This window comes from Rattus norvegicus, chromosome 19, assembly GCF_036323735.1.
Source record: "Rattus norvegicus strain BN/NHsdMcwi chromosome 19, GRCr8, whole genome shotgun sequence".
NCBI classification, from domain to species: Eukaryota; Metazoa; Chordata; class Mammalia; order Rodentia; family Muridae; genus Rattus; species Rattus norvegicus.
Window position 1 is genome coordinate 15,687,219 of NC_086037.1, and position 17,202 is coordinate 15,704,420.

The 17,202-nt window shown below is 42.5% G+C and overlaps 2 protein-coding genes across 4 annotated transcripts in view; one reads left to right on the top strand and one right to left on the bottom strand.

Moving 5' to 3' along the window:
* LOC134483152 (uncharacterized) overlaps positions 1–17,202 on the top strand; it is a 757,250-nt gene that overhangs the window by 625,569 nt on the left and 114,479 nt on the right. The window lies entirely within an intron of this gene.
* On the bottom strand, positions 1,449–6,087 carry LOC134483382 (disks large homolog 5-like). The gene is made up of 5 exons (XM_063278671.1): positions 5,965–6,087; positions 4,741–4,900; positions 3,414–3,557; positions 2,615–2,777; positions 1,449–1,900 (listed from the first exon to the last, which is right to left on the bottom strand). Exons 1-5 carry the CDS (start codon positions 6,044–6,046, stop codon positions 1,871–1,873), a joined length of 579 nt encoding a protein of 192 aa, XP_063134741.1. The 5' UTR covers positions 6,047–6,087; the 3' UTR covers positions 1,449–1,870.

Here is a 17,202-nt window from a genome sequence, read left to right on the forward strand (position 1 = left end):
CTCTCATACCCACACTAGAAGCCCTGTACCCACACTAGTCCCAGCTGGCCTGTTGCCTACTGACATCTCATGGACTCTGCCCCAATATTCCCTCTTTGCCTGGGTCCCTGCAACTGTGTCCAGTTCTGCCTGCTTCCCTCCCTCCCCATTTCCATTTTCCAAATGGCCACATTGACACATGGGTTTCTGGGTCTCCCACTCCTCGGATGCTGGGAACAGGTTCATTCTTTGCTGTTTGAATGGTTGTCCTAACACTGGAGGACCTTGCTTCAAGTAGTGGCAGTCAAACCTGGTGCTGATCGTGTCAGATCTGTCCAGGCTGTCTGTGTGACTGTGGCAATGCGCCTCTGTTTTGGCTGAGTGTTGTTTACCTCCCTCATGGCCATGTGATAACCAGACCATGAGCATGTTCATTGTTTGGAAAGAAGGGTGTGGAGGACATATGCTCCTTATCCTAGCATTATTGGAAAAAAGACATAGTTAGATGATGCATTCTAGACCATCCTGGGCTATAGAAACTCTGCCTCGAAGAATGCAGGTGGAGCAGGGCTGGGGTTCAGTTGGTTGCCTAGCAGCCTACCACATTGAGCAGGCACTGCTCAACCACCTGTACATACACATCTCCTGAGATCTCTCTCCTAAATGGGAGGTGATCGTGTCCACCTAGTACAGCACATGCCCTGGAAGGACAAAAGCTACCTACAGGAGCTGTGGTGATGACTCCCAGGTTAGAGCATCTGCTGCTCTCTCAGAAGAACCACATGGACCCTAACAATCATCTACAATGGGGAATGCTATTCCCTCTTTTGGATCATGAGGGAAATGCACTCAGGAGTGGCCCAGACATACATTTGAAAAAAAAAGATCCATTGAGTTAAATGATAAAAATAAATATAATCAGCAACAATAAAAAACACAGCATATGAATGATCAAGTGAAACAGCACCTATAAAAACCTATTTCCCAAAATGATGTTGATGGTCATTATCTTTGTGGTTTAATAATAATGCTGTATTGTAAGAAAAACTGAGGCACATGTTTCTCGATTAGGATTATTCTATATTCCTTTGTGAAAGTTGTCATTTTTTCTGTAGCTCTACAGGCATGAGTGTGTGTTACTCAATATCTGGTGCACACAGTCAATAAGGAATGTGTGTTGTACACTGATATAGACTAGGATGAGCAGAACACATGACAGCATGGATACAGTATGGCAGTGATTACATCATAAAGTGTGTGTCCATAAAATAAGTCACATTATCCACACAAAAGACACTATCACTCTGTGTACCCCTTGGTGGCTTTGAATTCACTGGATCATGCAAAGATCCATATCCAGCTGTCAGTTCTAAGTCTACAGGAGGGGAAAGGACCCTTGAATAAGATGGTCTTAAGAGTCAAGAGTTACAAATCAATTTTTATTCATAAGGAATACAATTTACAAAAAACAGGCATAAAATGAACAACTAAAATGGTATAAAAAATGAAAAACAGTAACAAGAATATATAACTATGAAATAACAAAAAGAAAACTTCAATGAACATCATAACCAAAAACATTTCTTAACAGCATTTTCTTAATGAACATTTAGAAACAGAGTTGTAGTGCTGTTTCTCCTCTAGGACGTGAGATGTCAAGGCAGTCCCCTCAGTTGTCTCTCAAATGGTGTTGTCGGTATGAGAAAGGAGAAATACCTCAATGAGACAGGCTGGCATACGGATACATAAATTTAGGGTCTCTATACATTGAGGAAATTATCTGAGAAGAAGAATATTCCCCCAAAAAGTCTTTGACTGTGAGGATTGTCGTCACAGGGAACTCCTGAGAGAGAAACTCATTCCTCAGGGGGCTGTCTTCCTGGGATCCGTCCTATGCCATGTCTCCTGCAGTTTCCGAGACCTGGGAGGAGAAGGCAGCTATTAAGACACTGATTTGGTGGGGACATGCATACCAGCTGTCAAGTTGCTGCCTTCTGTCCCCTCAGCTGCATTGGACAGACAGCACTGATCTTTTCACTGAAATCATTGCTGATATCTCTGCAGGCTGGGAACATCACCAGCAACCCTCACAGTACCGTGAGAGAACAAGCTGCTCCTCAGACTCTACCAGTGAAAACCAAGAAAGGGGAAAGGAGAAGAGACCTAACTGGGTTGCAGGAAGAAAGGAGAAGGCCACATGATACCCATATCAAAGCCAATGACCAGGACTCATTTGCCATTTGCACTTGGTTCTTATCCCTACAAGGTGCTTCCAACCATCACATGACCCCTGTATGACCTTTGTCACACGACCAAGAACTCATTCAAAACTCTTCATAGCATCCAATCTGTGATAGGGAGATGCAGTCATGTGATATGTTATTCCTCTGTCACCATTTCTGGACTGCAGTTTCAAAAAGGGCAGAGAAGTATAATTGCCCATAATTCAGTTTCTGAAAAGTGGTTAACATCCCAGAATACTTGTGCATAGACAGAGCAATGAATAACTCTATCACATGAGGTGGGTGACTGACTGGGTGTGGGGAGATTAGAAAGATGATAGGGGAAGCAAAGATGTATCCAATAGGCAAATGGTATCAGACATTGTTAATCTGACTCAGCTGCTTGTTCCTACCACATTTTGCTGGGTCTGGAGGTTGCTGGTCTTCTCCTGTTCGTCTTCATCCTTTGGGTTCAACTCAAACAAATATCGCTGTACCTCCTTGCTCTCCTGCTCCAATGTGACCAACTTCTTCTTCATACATGCCTGGTCTATCAGGAGCCGGCTGTGCAGGTTGCTGGAAACACACTCTGCATAGTAAGATCCTGAAGCCTCTTCCTCCCATTCCAACTGCCAAATCCCACAAACTCCACAAGGACACAGATACCCATAAAGACATCATAGAATACATCTCCATACATGTAAGGCTGCTGCACAAACAGCAAACGGCCAATCCAGGGAAGAATAAATTGTTTCTGTGACCCAAGCACCAATAAGAGTCCATGTCTGTCCAAAAGAACAAGGGATCTACAACTATCCATGACAGCCCAATGCATCGGGACAGCATCAATTAGTAGGCAGTAAACAACCACAAGAGGACAGTAGAACCAAGGGAGGTCATGCTAACCATTTGGTCCACACATTGAGCTTTGTTAAACCTGGTATGACCCCAGAGCCGCAGGTTGGCCTAATAACACTCTGATGCCTGAATCAGTGTAGTTCTATCCAGAGCCTTCTAAAGATGCATAGACACTGTGGTGATGAGTCACAGTCTCTTATGGAACTGAAACTGAGTCCAATAGACCCACGGCACAGTGATATTTAAACAGAAGAAGAGATGGGCCCAGAGCTGCAGACCCTCCTGTCCAGAACAAAGAGAGGGAGGCAGACATGGCCATTCCACAAGTGATGGGCCCTTCTGACCAGTACTTACCGATAGAAGTTAATCTCCTTCTTGAGCTCCTGAAATTTCTCACGATGTTCAATGTTCTTTGTGTCTAAGTTGTGCAGTAATGACATGACCTCTTTCTCCTTTATCTTCAAGTTTTCATAAAATGGATTTGGCCTGAAGTAGGGGCTGGCCCCAGGAAGATAGAACCCAATGAACATCGAGGTTTAGGATTATATGAACTCAGGCTGTGTCCTGTACTACCCCAGCCCTGGAAGGACACTTTCTGAATTCTACATATTTGGATCTTCTTCAACTTCAGAAACTTGGAATTGTGTGCCCAGGACAACAGAAACTAAGAACCCAGATAAAGGGTTCCCTGGCTCAGTTTTTTCAATCAGGAGGGCTGGATCTGCATTCAAACCTGTTATGCTGTCAAGAACCTAGGCCACAGAGCATACCCAAACACACACACACACACACACACACACACACACACATCCAGAAACCTCTGATTTCATTTTTCCTGTTTTGACAAATGGAATGCTACAAGCCGAATAACTAATATTCTAGAGGCAGACAGTACACATAATTCTGGAGATGAGACCAGATATTGCCACAAACTTATAATCTGCCCAAAGCATACAAATGTATAGACAAATGTGACCACACAGGCAAAGAACTGTGCTGTTGAATGTGGGGCTTCCAAAATAAAGCACTTACACCTCCATGAAACTATTATACAGGTAAATCCTGAGGTCAAAAACAGACCCCTAAATTCCAAGGGTGGAGTGACACAGAAACATATAAAAGTTGTGCACATGCATGCAGACCTGTGCACACAGAGACACACAAACTGGGACACACCCACAAGAATAGAAATGTAAACAGACTCAGAGAATGAGAAAGAGAGACAAATATGGAAAGAGCACAATGAGAATCAGTAGAAATGCATGCACCATTACTGTCTCAGAGTTTAAGGCACACAGACAAGAAGGAACAGGCCTGAGCCTCAGGCCTTCTAGTTAAGCATTGATATGAACAATGTGGGACCTGTCACCTAAGGGTGCTGCCAGAAGATGATAGCATTCAGTCACCTTCCTAGCAAGTACAAACACTCTCCACAAACTCACAGCACCTAGAACCTTGCAAAGCTACCACCTGTCAAGGGCTTTCCAATTGTACACTGGGAACTCATGCTCCAGTGACTTTATCCCTGAAATCTTCACTCAGATCACAAGTTCAGATTTTCAACAGGTGGAATCAGAGAGTCCATTTTCAATCTCACTCCTCAGTAAGGGTCAGGTTCTGAATCTCCTCTCTATGGGAGATGAGGTTTAGAACAAGGTCGTTTGTTTGGAGCAATGCATACCTCTTGTTCATGGATCCACCTGTCACATAAAGGAGGCATTCTGTCAGCTCATTTCTCTCCTTGGTAGTTAGCTCTAGTTCTCTATTCAGCCTCTCCTCTTCCTCGTTGGCCTGCACCTTGTTTAGGACATTTTCAGGGGATGACGTCTGTCTGCAGGCCTCTGTAGGTAGAAGAACACAAGTGAACACGCATGGGGCGAATGCATAGAGCATACACAGACCACAGTGAGGTCCAAACAGGAGAACATGCGTGGAAGCCAGTGGCACTGCAAGGAGTTTGGTCTGTGTAAGAGGCATCCTAAGTGGATCACAGTTCCCCCACTACTATAAGGAGACCAAGAGATGTAAGCAGCCAGGTGTTCCCTATGCCCGCCCACACAGGCTTACAAGTACCAGAGAGATGCCTTTTCCAGGATTATTATCAGGTATGCAGGCTACAACCTGGTTTCAGGACCCTCACCCCTCTGGTTTCAGAAGTCAGATCATCAATTCAGCATCCACAATGACTTGATTGATCAGGGATACTCAGATATCCTACACTGTTACTCTAGTCCAATAACTTTGCATTAAAAATCATGTAGGGGGAGGACATGGTCAACAGACTTATTAATTCCCCCTACTGAAATGACAAATGCCCCAGAAGTGCCAATAGGTTACAGGCTCTTTCTCTACCTGCTCCATATAGTTTGGCTACTGTAGAAAAATATCTGCCACACAGAACCTCTAATATATGAAGGAAAGATTGGCCCCGTCAGCCAGAGGTAGTCAGAGGAGTTCTAAGAATATAAGGTCATGGCCAGGAGCACAATTCTCTCCCTCTTACTACTGTCAGATAGTCACTGAATTTAAAGAAGCAATGAAAGTGAAGTACATTGATGCCCTGTTTAATTCAGAAAAGTTATCCCCTCCATGACTCTTGATGGTGTTATTATATCAATTTAACATACCGAATGCACTGTAAAAGTAAAGACTAGAAGTTCACCCAATAATAGCATAGGCATTGCCATATCCTCCATGTGGTTATGGAGAAACTAATGATGTGAAAACCTTGACTTTCAGGAGTTGTGATAATCATGGAATTCAATATCTGTGGAGATGTTCCAGTGGTTGTGGCCCATTACTAAAAAGGCCAGCGGAAGGCCCCCACACTCACCCCTGACAGGAAGCTCAACATACACTGCCCAGAACTTACTCCACATTCCCCATGTCCTGTGTCCATCATTACCTTTAGGTTTCGTTTGCTTCACTCTAGACTCTTCTCTATCAACATCAACTCTCCCAAAGCGCCTACAAAGACGGGCAAACATGTCTGTGGATATATCCTTTGGACACTAAGAGAAAAAGTAGGGAATTGGTTGTCACAATGATACTGGTGACATCACAGGGATTCCAAGGTCTCTCTAGGAGACAATAGAATGTCCACGAAGGGACGGCTGATGTCACGGAGAACAGACTTTGCCTCCTTGCTAATGTTCTCCCTGTACTGAGCAAAAGCTGATGTGCCCTTTTCAGGAGACTTCCCTGTGGCATAGCCACTGAGCACCACATGCTTCCAAAGCCAAATTTGGCTCTAGGCTTGATTGGAAAAACCTAAGTCATTGCTATGTATCTAAATGAGTGCTTCCTCCCCAATCCCTGCACAGAAATGTTTCATCCTACCTCAAATTCTCCTCAGTCAGCAATATTACCCATTAAAGATTACTGAGAAATCACACCAGTTCCTATAAGTAGCCAAAGAGGTCTCATGTCTCATCATGTGCAAGTGCATGAAATCACACCCAGAAATAGCCTGTCGGGTAGGTTGCAATGTGGGTGTGTGTTATAGGTATAACCTGAAGCTTTGTGCTTAACATTTGACCAGATTCCTTAGGAGAAAGAATTGCATTCATTATGGTCCTGGCAACAATGTGGTGATCTGTTAGGAGAGGAAACTGAATATTGGATCTACCAGTGAATGCACCCTCAGGCTGAGTGTGGGGCTCTCCTCTTTGCACTTAAGTTACCAAAGTAGGATTGCTTACAGGCCTCTCTAAGCTATAACGTGTGATTTCATCTGAAAAATAAAATAGTCAGCAGATGTGTGTGTGTGTGGGGGGGTGCAGCCAAAGGAGTAGGACAAGCCTAGAGACATAACTCAGTGGACAGAGTAAGAAACAAGCATCTTTACTCCTGTTTCATGGATCACCCTACAAAACACAAAAGCATTTATCGTACTAAAAGAAAAAAAAAACCAAGTTATTTTATTGAATGCATACACTAATACTGTTTACAGTATTAGTAGCAAAGCTCAGATTTTTGGGGCAGATCCATGACTTGAACTATCTTCCTGACAACATATAAAGCAATAAATAAATAAGTAAGTAAGGAAAAAAAAACAGAAAAATAAAAAAAACACAAAAAGCACAAGCCTCTCATGTGCAGTTACAGAAGAGTGATCCAGTGGTCACTTCTGACCAGGCCATTTTAGCTATGACAGTGCATAGTGACCCTTAATCTAATGGGTCATATATAAAGCTTTGTGCAATTTTGTCATTTTAACAAACCTCATCCAGAACATACATAATGACACAGGATATGATTGCCATGTCCTTGCTGTGTATCAAATTATTTTTCTGTGTCCTTGATTGTCAGGCCTATTACAGCAACAATCTGAGATGGCTGGTAGACTTGGAAGAAAGTGGATATGAAAGATCCCCATTTATATATCAGTACAGCCATTTCTTAAGAATGAGAATCTTTTAAGCTGGCCTCGCTTAGGCCCTTGACATTAGACAATAGACCAGAAAGTACAGAAAGCACATTCCCACCCACTCTCTAGGAAGGTGCCTGACCATAAGAACAGAGGGTATAGAACATATTTACTGCAGGGCAATTACAAGACAGGAAACATCTCTGGGAAGCTGACTGACCACTATAGAAGTGAGATGTCCTTGGTACTGAATGCAGCTGTGCTATAGGCTGACATCGCTATAGCCTTGTCCTGGGAACTCCAGAAGAGAAACACCTGCCAAGACAGATATCCTTGGTCCTTGTCCTGGAAACCCCAGGATAAGAAAAACATATATCAAGTCAGACATCCTTCATACTGAAATAGCTGCATTGATGTGGTTACGGCCTTATCCCAGGAATTCCAGTATGAGAAACATCTGCCTAGTTATCCTTGGCACCGAAATAGCTGAGCTAATGAAACTGTGTGATCGTAAATGACTGTTTAAGCTGTACATTTCTGTTGTTTGAGGCTCCTCACATCCCTCCTGCGTGAGGACTGTGTCGAGCCCCAGTGCATTGGTATCCCAAAGTAAACCTCTTGTTTTTACATCAAGACTGAGTCCTGTGTGTTCATGGGGTGGTGATTGTCCTCAGGACTGGAGCGAGAGTCTCCTCTGTCTGAGGGTCTTTCAGATAAAGCTATAGTTGTGGGTTACACACCTCAATTCTCATTGGCTAATGCTGTCCTCACAGTCCTTGGAGGCCCCTTTGTAAGACTACCTGTTGGAAAGTGGAAGCAGCTTTATTTGAGCACAAAGTGAACCTGATGAGCAACATAGAGAACAAGGTGGGGTAATTGAGAACCTGTCTAAAACCAGCACAGAAACCCACCCTCCATTCAAAGCATCATCTACCAATTCTTGAATTTTTACCATTCTCTGCCAACCAGTCTTTCATTCAGGAAAGATAGAAAAGAACTGGAAATGATCTTTGTATTCTAAGGACCTCGATCTGTCTTTCCTTAGGTCCACGTTAAGAACAAATGAAATGGGTATCACCATCTGAACAACTTAGTATCACCTACTCAGCATTTCTAGCCTAATACTGTGCCTATGGCAGTCTCAAGCTTCCCGAGTGTTGCTGTCCCAGCAAGAAGAATGAAGTTCTATGGTCAATCCCCAGTGAACCTTTCAAGGGGTTAGAAGAAAGCCATCAGAGATACTGCACTTCTTTGTCCTTAGATTAAATCAAGATGATACAACGTGAATCTATTGGGCTATTCAACCATACATCTTCCTCGCAACCCCACCTATCTGTGTTCATTGCTTGGCAGAATTCATGCTCCACCATCCGAGATATTTCTTGATTCGTTGCTGCCAAGGGCCAGGTTTCCTGAGTTTTGTTTTTTATAGAATTGGGTGTAGTCAATCATAGTTGCCCTCTGTAAGAAATGACAAATATCTATAATAACTGACCACACTGTACTTGTGTATACAAGTACAGTAGTGGAAAATTCAGCATAACTGAGGAGTGGGAAATCACCACTGTGTCCTGGCCTTTCTCTGCCCATATCACAGCTCACAGGCGGCTGGGGCAAACCATGAGTTCCTCTGTAGAAACAGAGTGATGTTGAATGGACACTGAGCAGGCAGAGCAACACAGCTGAGGCAACTCAATCCCAGCAAGAAATGCATTATTTGTTTCCCATCTTAACAGCTCCTTTTGAGGACTTGTCCCCACACCTAGCTTAAACACAGCAATTTGCATACATGGCAGCCTGCTATTTCATATTGTTGCTGTAATACACCTCCACATCATAGATTTCAAAAAAGAAAGAAAATAAACCTGACAGTGAGAAGGGTGATGCTTGTCAACATCTAGTGCGTTAGTGGCCCAGGTACGGTCACAAATAACCAGGACACAGGGGATGCAGAGCAAAGGCAGATGCAACTGCATGCAGCTGCAAGCTTATTAACCCTTATATAGGCATGAATATTGATTACCTCACTTTCCCTTTTGGCAAGATATAATAAGATCGTTATTCCCATGATACCAGGAACGACTGAGGCAAGACTAGGCAAAGAAGTGAGACTAAGCAAAGGTTTCTCCTTAAAATATCTGTATAGCAAATCACCCCTCTTCCTAGTATCACAATATACTTGTCATAACCCAGAGAGCATGAGAGCCGCTTCCACAAAATAGGACATAGTACAACATAATGTAAGGTAAAGTGAGGAAAACATTTTCTTCTCAAGGGCAGCGTTCCAGCCCCTGCTTGCATCTCTCAGCCATCTTTCCTTGATCCTGTCTGGGAAGTGTCTCTCAGTGACTCCACAATTTCTCTCTTTGTCCTTTTGTTTTGAAAGTAACACTTTCTATAACACAGCTAAATGTCCTTGAAGGGGTTTAATCATGCAAAAAGAAAGCAATATAATATATAATGTATGCAACCTTTAATGAGTGTATCTATTTTCTTAGGGGTATTTTTCAGATACCTTCCCAGATCTGGATTTAACTTTGGTTATTGTTATCTGTCTACAAAATCAACAATATCGAATAAATATTCCAGTTTTCTGGCGTAAAGTCCTCGGGAGTAAGAACTAATGATTTTGGAATTTGCTCGGTGTCTATTCTTATGTCCCTCATTTCATTTCTGATTTTTAATTCATGTATTGTCTCTCTTGTGCATTGTTAGTTTGAGGAAGGGGTTGTCTCTCTTGTGGATCTTCTCAAAAAAAAAAAAAAAAGAGGAAGAAAAAAAAAGACAGCTCTTGCTTTCCTTGACTTTGTACTTTTCTCTTTGTTTCTAAAGGCTTGATTTCAACCCTGAGTTTATTGCCCTTCATCAGATCCTACCAGACTCTCTATGGGATGAGGCTTTGCCTCACCTTGGTAACAGCAGCGTGGAATAAATGAAGCTTCTGCTGATCTCTGTTGCGGTGTTGCACATCACAATCTCACCGAAAACCATGCATAGCCTGGTTTTAGGCTCTATTAAAGCGGCCCACTATTTCAGTGTTCCCTGCAAGGTGCCATGGAACGGTAGTAACATAATTCTGCAGGCACATCGACAGGTTTCTCCACGGTCTTCTGGGTCATTTGATAATAATTTATAGTGAGTTCATGGATGAACACACACACACACACACACACACACACACACACACACACACACTTTACTGACATGGTGCATATACTTTGCACAGCAAAAATAAAGTGAGCGTTACTGATAATGCACCAATAATGGAATCGATGGAGGGAGCTGTGGGGAAGCTGGGGCTTAGAGTTACTTAAAAGACCTGATGCAGATTCGCAGATTCTCCTTCTATTGGAGGAGAAACTTGATAGACAATGGGGATCTTTATTTTCTTTCTCTAGAGCACACAGGACTAGGGTGGTAGCTAGGGCTTTGAGTGTGTTTGGCAAGTACTGTAGCACTGAATTAAATCCTAGGGCTGGAACCCTATTAATCATCTACAACAATTACAGGGCAGGCTGGATGACGACACTCAGCTGACAATGTGGACATCTCAAGACAGTCACTGGACAATGGCTGACACACTTGTCTGAAGACTGGAAATGTTTCTCGATCTTGGAGAGGAAAGAAGGACCCTCCAACTACACTGTCCTCTAAGGAAGTTTATTCAGGTGAGGGATGACAGGGACTGTTTTGTCTCACGTCACACATGTCAGTAGAAAATATCCTAGGTATTGGATGGCGCTGTTAGCATTAACAGAACACAGCCCATAGTGTTGGGAAGGATAATACATTATGAGTAGGATTAGAAAACCCCAAGCCTCTTCCAGGCTCTAGGAGAGCAAAAAAAAAAAATTACCACGAAATACAGCATTAATGGGATAATTTGGTTAAATCTAGTTACTAGTTTCTATTGTGATACCTATTGTCAGTGCCTGCGCCGACAGTGTGTGAATATCGGGTGTAGGTTTGTGGAGTTGAAAGAAAACACGTACATGGGTCACCCCTTTTTAGCGAGTGCCACCAAGGCTTTACTGAGATCTCCTTATATACCAGAGGCAAAAGCCGTGGAAAAACAACAAGGCAGGTGAAAATCCCCAAACAGGAAAATAGGACAAGTCTGTGTGGTGAAAGTTCCAGCCCAATCAGGGGCATAAACAGCTTCTTAAAAACAAGAAGCAGGAAAGCTCAGTGGGGAGGAAGGGTGCCATGGAAAATCCCAGCCCCAAATCAGGGGCTAAGAGCAGCTGTCAAAGGTGTAAACAATTTCTTGCTAAAGCAGGCTGAAAGGCTCAGCAAGGGGGGAGGGAAACACCAAGGTAGGGCCCAACAGGAGCCTTCACTGGTGGCTCTAATGTTTCACTTTCCTCTGCCAACTGGCCTCCACACTGTTTCTAGCACCATAATGATTTCAAGTCTTCCTCCTAAGGAATTTTGTGGCAACCGTTGAATGCTAAGCACAAGGCTTCATGAGTGTTCCCCTAACACACACCCACTTTGCAACCTTCCATGCAGGCTATTTCTTGATGTGATTTCAAGCACCTGTACATAATAAGACAGGAGAACATTTTGACTGCATATTCAAACTGGTATTATTTCTCAGGAATTTTTAATGGCTAATATTGGTGAAGGAGGATAATTTGAGTTAGGATGAGACATTTTTGGGCAGGATTTGGAAGGAAACATTCATTTAGATGCATAGGAATTACTAAGGTTTTTATAATCAAGCCTTGAGGAAAATTTGGCTTTGGAAGCAGGAGGTGCTCAGTGGCTCTGCCCCGGGAAAGTCTCCTGGAAAGGGCACCTCAGCTTATGCTCAGTACAGGGAGAACATTAGCAGGAGGCAAAGTCTGCTCCCCATGACATCAGCTGTCCCTTCTTGGACATTCTATTGTCTCCTGGAGAGTTCTTGGCGTCCTCTGCTATGTCACCAATGTTGTAGTGACTACCAGTGCCCTAGTTTGTCTCAGTCCGAGTCTGGCAGATACATCCTAAGACATGTTTTCCAGTCTTAGAAGTGTTTTGGGAGGGGGGATGTCGATTGTGGAGAGACTAGGGTGAAGGAATCTGACCTTTGGTCTCAAAGAAATGATGGACCAAGAAAGTGGTTCTGGGGAATGTGGAGTAAGTTCTGGGCAGTGTCTTTTGAGCTTTCTGTGGAGGCGGGGTGGGGGGAGGGATGGTGGGAGTCCTGCAAGCTTAAGCTGACCTTTCTAGCAATTGGCCACAACAACTGGAGCATCTGCAAAGGAATTGAATTTCCATGAATATCACAATTCCTGAAAGTCATGGATTTCAGAACATTAATTTTCCCATCCCCAAAGAAAGGATATGGTAAGGCCAATGCTACTATTCTGTGAACTTCTGGCCTTTACTTTTAAAGTTGATTTGTGGCTTGTTTTTTGTTTGTTTATTTATTTATTTAGTTGGTAATATTATCTATTGCCAAAGTCAAACATCTGGGTTACATCCTCGGACCCACATGACAGAAGGAGAGAAATGGCTCCTGAAAGTTGTTTGGTCATGTGCTGCACACACACACACACACACACACACACACTCACACACACACACACTCATACTCATACTCTCACTCATACACACACAAACTTTAAAGCAATAGTAATTTTTCTTAGAGTGTGATATAATTGGTTCTAATACAAAGACAGCCTGAGTGTAGTTACTATATAATTAAATAGTACTCATGCTCTCAGGCAAAGAGTTTAAAGTTTATAGGCACCTAATAAACTCGCATTGGGACATATAAAGAACATTTAAATGTTCAGCAGAAATACAAAGAACAACTAATTTAATTTGTTAAAAGTGAAAGCTTATACAATTCTGAAGGTTTTTATACTGGTTTTATTATACATGTAACTATGAAAAGAAAACATACATACTTGAACAATGAAATGAGGAAGAGTGATTTAATGAACACAAAAATGGATGGTACTTCAAAATTTCCATGATTACATATTATCTATTTAATTCCCTCCACAATAGCAAGAAACGGACATTACTATTTATGCGACATTACAGATACATAAACCGAGAAAATATTGTTTGGCCTGATTATCTGAGCTTTTTAAAGGTTTAGTTAATTGACAGAGCTGTGGTTTAAAATTAGGGTCCATATTCTTCTGTTTTAAATGTGTGACACTTTTCTCTTTTTTTCTCCATCTTTATTAAATGGGTATTTCTTATTTACATTTCAATTGTTATTACCTTTCTGGGTTTCCATGCAAACATCCCCCTAACCCCTCCCCCTCCCCTTCTCTATCTGTGTCCCCTCCCCATCCTCCTCCCATTACCGCCCTCCCCCCCAACAATCCCTTTCACTGGGGGTTCAGTCTTGGCAGGACCAAGGGCTTCCCTTTTATTTCTAGTGGGTGCTGCTCTCCCTGCTCTGTGTGAAGTGGATGGGGGAAGGCCCGGGCCTGAGGTGAGTTGGAACTGGGGTAGAAAGGCATAGGGTCTCCTAGGTGAGAATGCCAAACCACCACTGCTGCTGCAGCCACCATGGAGAAGCCCTTGTTCCTGCTGCAGGGAGGAGAGTCTGGTGCCCACAAGATGGCTGAAGGGGAGCTGAGAGTGGACAGCTTCATCACCTGCCTGCTGGAGGTATGAGGATATCGTCCGGGAAAAATTGTGCAGATGACTGAAGCAGAAGTCCGAGGGCTGTGTATCACGTCTCGTGAAATCTTTATTAGCCAGCCAATAGCTGTGAACACAGCTTTCTTTTGGAGAGCAGGCCTGTACAGGCGCAGAACCTAGGTGGGACAGTTCAAGCTACCCTTTTTCCATGGCCAATCTCAGACCGTATTCAGAAAGTATTTCTTGGGCTAAAGAGATGGCTTAGTGGTTAAGAGCACAGACAGCTCTTCCAGAGGTCCTGAGTTCAAATCCCAGCAACCACATGGTGGCTCACAACCATCTGTAATGAGATATGATGCCCTCTTCTGGTGTGTCTGAAGACAGTCACGGTGTACTTGTATATAATAAATAAATAAATAAATCTTTAAAAAAAAAAGAGTATTTCTTCCAGGTGATGGATTTCCAATTTATGGAATTGAACTAACTTACTGATGGTGGAAGTGACACAGAGAGTTAAAGTACAGAAGGAATAATCCAGAATGTCCACCAACAGTTGCTGTCACACCAGGACTTTTAAAAGCTCAGCTGCTAGAGAAGCAATGTAGTCTTTGGTTATTCTCAAGCTTAGGTCTTCTAGTCATTATAAGCTGACCATGACACAAAAAGAGTCATCTATATCAAAATAGAGAATAGTAACTAGATTCACACCACACTATCACATTACTACTGTATTTGAGGTTCTCAGTTAATATCTAAGAACCTGGAAGAGGCCTGGGTCTTGCTACACATACTTATAATTTATGTCCCCATTGTCAGCTGAGATTCTTCATGCAGCCTGGGGTCAAGGAGGTCATCCCACAAAGCACAAAACACCCATCTCAGATAAACATGTATGGTTTATTGAATCCAAAACATCCATGAATTTCAGGACACAATTAATGTTGAAACCTAAGGATAATAGATAGAGAAGAGAATTAAGATTTCTAGTTCATAGATCCAGTAAACACCTTCAACAAATCATAGCAGCAAAATTCCATAAGGTAAAAAAAGAAAAGGCCATAAAGGTACAACAAGCCTACAGAACATCAAACTAATTGTACCAGAAAAATTCCTCCATTCACATAATAATTAAAACGCTAAATGCACAGATCAAGAAAGAACATTAAAAGGGGTAAGGTATAAATATCTAGTAACAAATAAATTCAGATGTATCTGAATTACACCAGACTTCTCAACAGAGATTCTAAAAGTCAGAAAATATTGGGCAGATGTAATGCAGACACAGGCTCCTATATCCAGCATAATCCTCAATCACCATAAAAGGAGGAACCAGGATATTTCATGACAAAACCAAATTTAAACAATTCTTTTCTGTAAGAAAGCACAACAGAGGCTAATAGGAGGAAAACTCCAAGACAATGAACTAAACTATACCCAAGAAAAACCAAGAAATTAATTTTCTCTCAATAATTTAAAAAAAGAGAAGCACACAAACATAATTTCACCTATAACCAGAAAAAGAAGAGAATGCAGCAATCATTGGCTTTAATATCTGACCAGATCTTCTTTCCCTAATCCCCAAGCTCCCAGGGGCCAAACTGCCAGCCAAAGTGTATGCAAGGATGCTCTATGGTTCAAGGTGAGGCCTGTAGCCCCACCAAAGGCAGATCCTAGAGGTGTGAGGTGGGAACGGATATGTGTGGGTGCAGGAGCACTGTCACATAGGCAAAGCTGAGCAGAAACGGGATGTAAGATTTGATGAGGGGAGTGTGGAAAGCAGGACAACAGTTGAAATGTAAATAAATAAAATAACCGTTTAATAAAAAATAGCCAAAAATAAAATAACAAGTAAAAAGGTAAATGAAAATTAAACCAAACCAAACAAACAAACAAACAAAACCCCTGTAGTGTATTGGCCTAATGCTGCTTGTATTTTAATGCTAATTGTAGAACTCAAGACTGGTTAACCCCAAATAACTGACCCTGCTCCCAGTTAACTGTGATTATAAAGAAGCCAACAGCCAACAGCTGCACAGCAGAGAGATGGGGGAGGTGAGCTTTGAGGGCTTTGCTAGAGAGGATCATGAGGAGGGAAGAAGGAAGAAGAAGCTGCCATAGAATAAAGGAAGAACGTGTGATGGAGAGGAGAGAGGAAGAGGACAGCAGCCATGGTTAAGGGAGAGGAGAGCCTGGTCCTGAGGGCTGTCCAAGGGGAACAAAGAGCAGCCAAGATGCTACACAGGCTGTAAGAGTTGAGCGTTATTGTTTGGAAAGTAGATCTGGTCCATGGAGGGCAGGCAATTGCCCAGCTACTGTGTGACTAATGCACACTAAAAATAAGTTTAACAAAATATGTATAACCAGTAAGACAGCTCTGTAGCGGATCCTAAAAGGAATACTTTAGTTTGAAGGGAAGGACAAAATACCAGAGAACACAGGGGATAAATTAATAAAACTAGGAAAGTTAATCAAAGAAGACTGTGAAAACCAAAAAAATTAACAAAATGACAAAATTTAATACATAGGTTTAAATAATAATTACATATCACTAAACTCAATATCTAGGGTGGTGGGGGATGAATTCTGCCATGGTCTGAACTCAGAAAGGTGGGGTTGGGAGAAACATGTCTGGTTAAATAGTCCACCCACATTGTGTCAATGTGATTTAATCTAAGGACAAAGAAGTGGAGCATCTCTCATGGCTTTCTTCTAACCCCTTGAAAGGATCACTGGGGTGTGGCCTCAGTACTTCATACTTCTTGCTAGGTCAGCGAAACTCAGGGAAGCTTGAGATTGTCATAGCACAGTGTTAGGCTAGATATACTGAGTAGATGATACTAAGTTGTTCAGATGGTGATACCCATTTGCATGTGTTCTTAATGTGGACCTAAGGAAAGAGAGATCAAGGTCCTTAGAATAGAAGGAACATTCCCAGTCCTTTTCTACCATTCCAGACTGAAAGGCTGGTGGGGAGAAAGTGGTAAATAATAGAGAATTAATAGATGATGCTTTGAATGAAGGGTTGGTTTTTGTGCTGGTTTAGACAGGGTCTCACGTATCCATGTTGCCCTCTCCCTGGCTGGCCCGGTTCACTTTGAAGTCAGTGCTTCCACTTTCAATAGACAGTCTTACAAGAGGGGCCTCCGAGGTCTCTAGGACAGCATTAGCCATTGACAGTTGAGG

Coding starts and splice junctions, on each gene's coding strand:
- LOC134483382 (XM_063278671.1), bottom strand. CDS start 6,046: ATGTTTGCCCGTCTTTGTAGGCGCTTTGGGAGAGTTGATGTTGATAGA. Junction 4,901..5,964: donor GAAGCAAACGAAACCTAAAG/GTAATGATGGAC, acceptor TTCTACCTACAG/AGGCCTGCAGACAGACGTCA. Junction 2,778..3,413: donor AAGGAGATTAACTTCTATCG/GTAAGTACTGGT, acceptor GTGTGTTTCCAG/CAACCTGCACAGCCGGCTCC.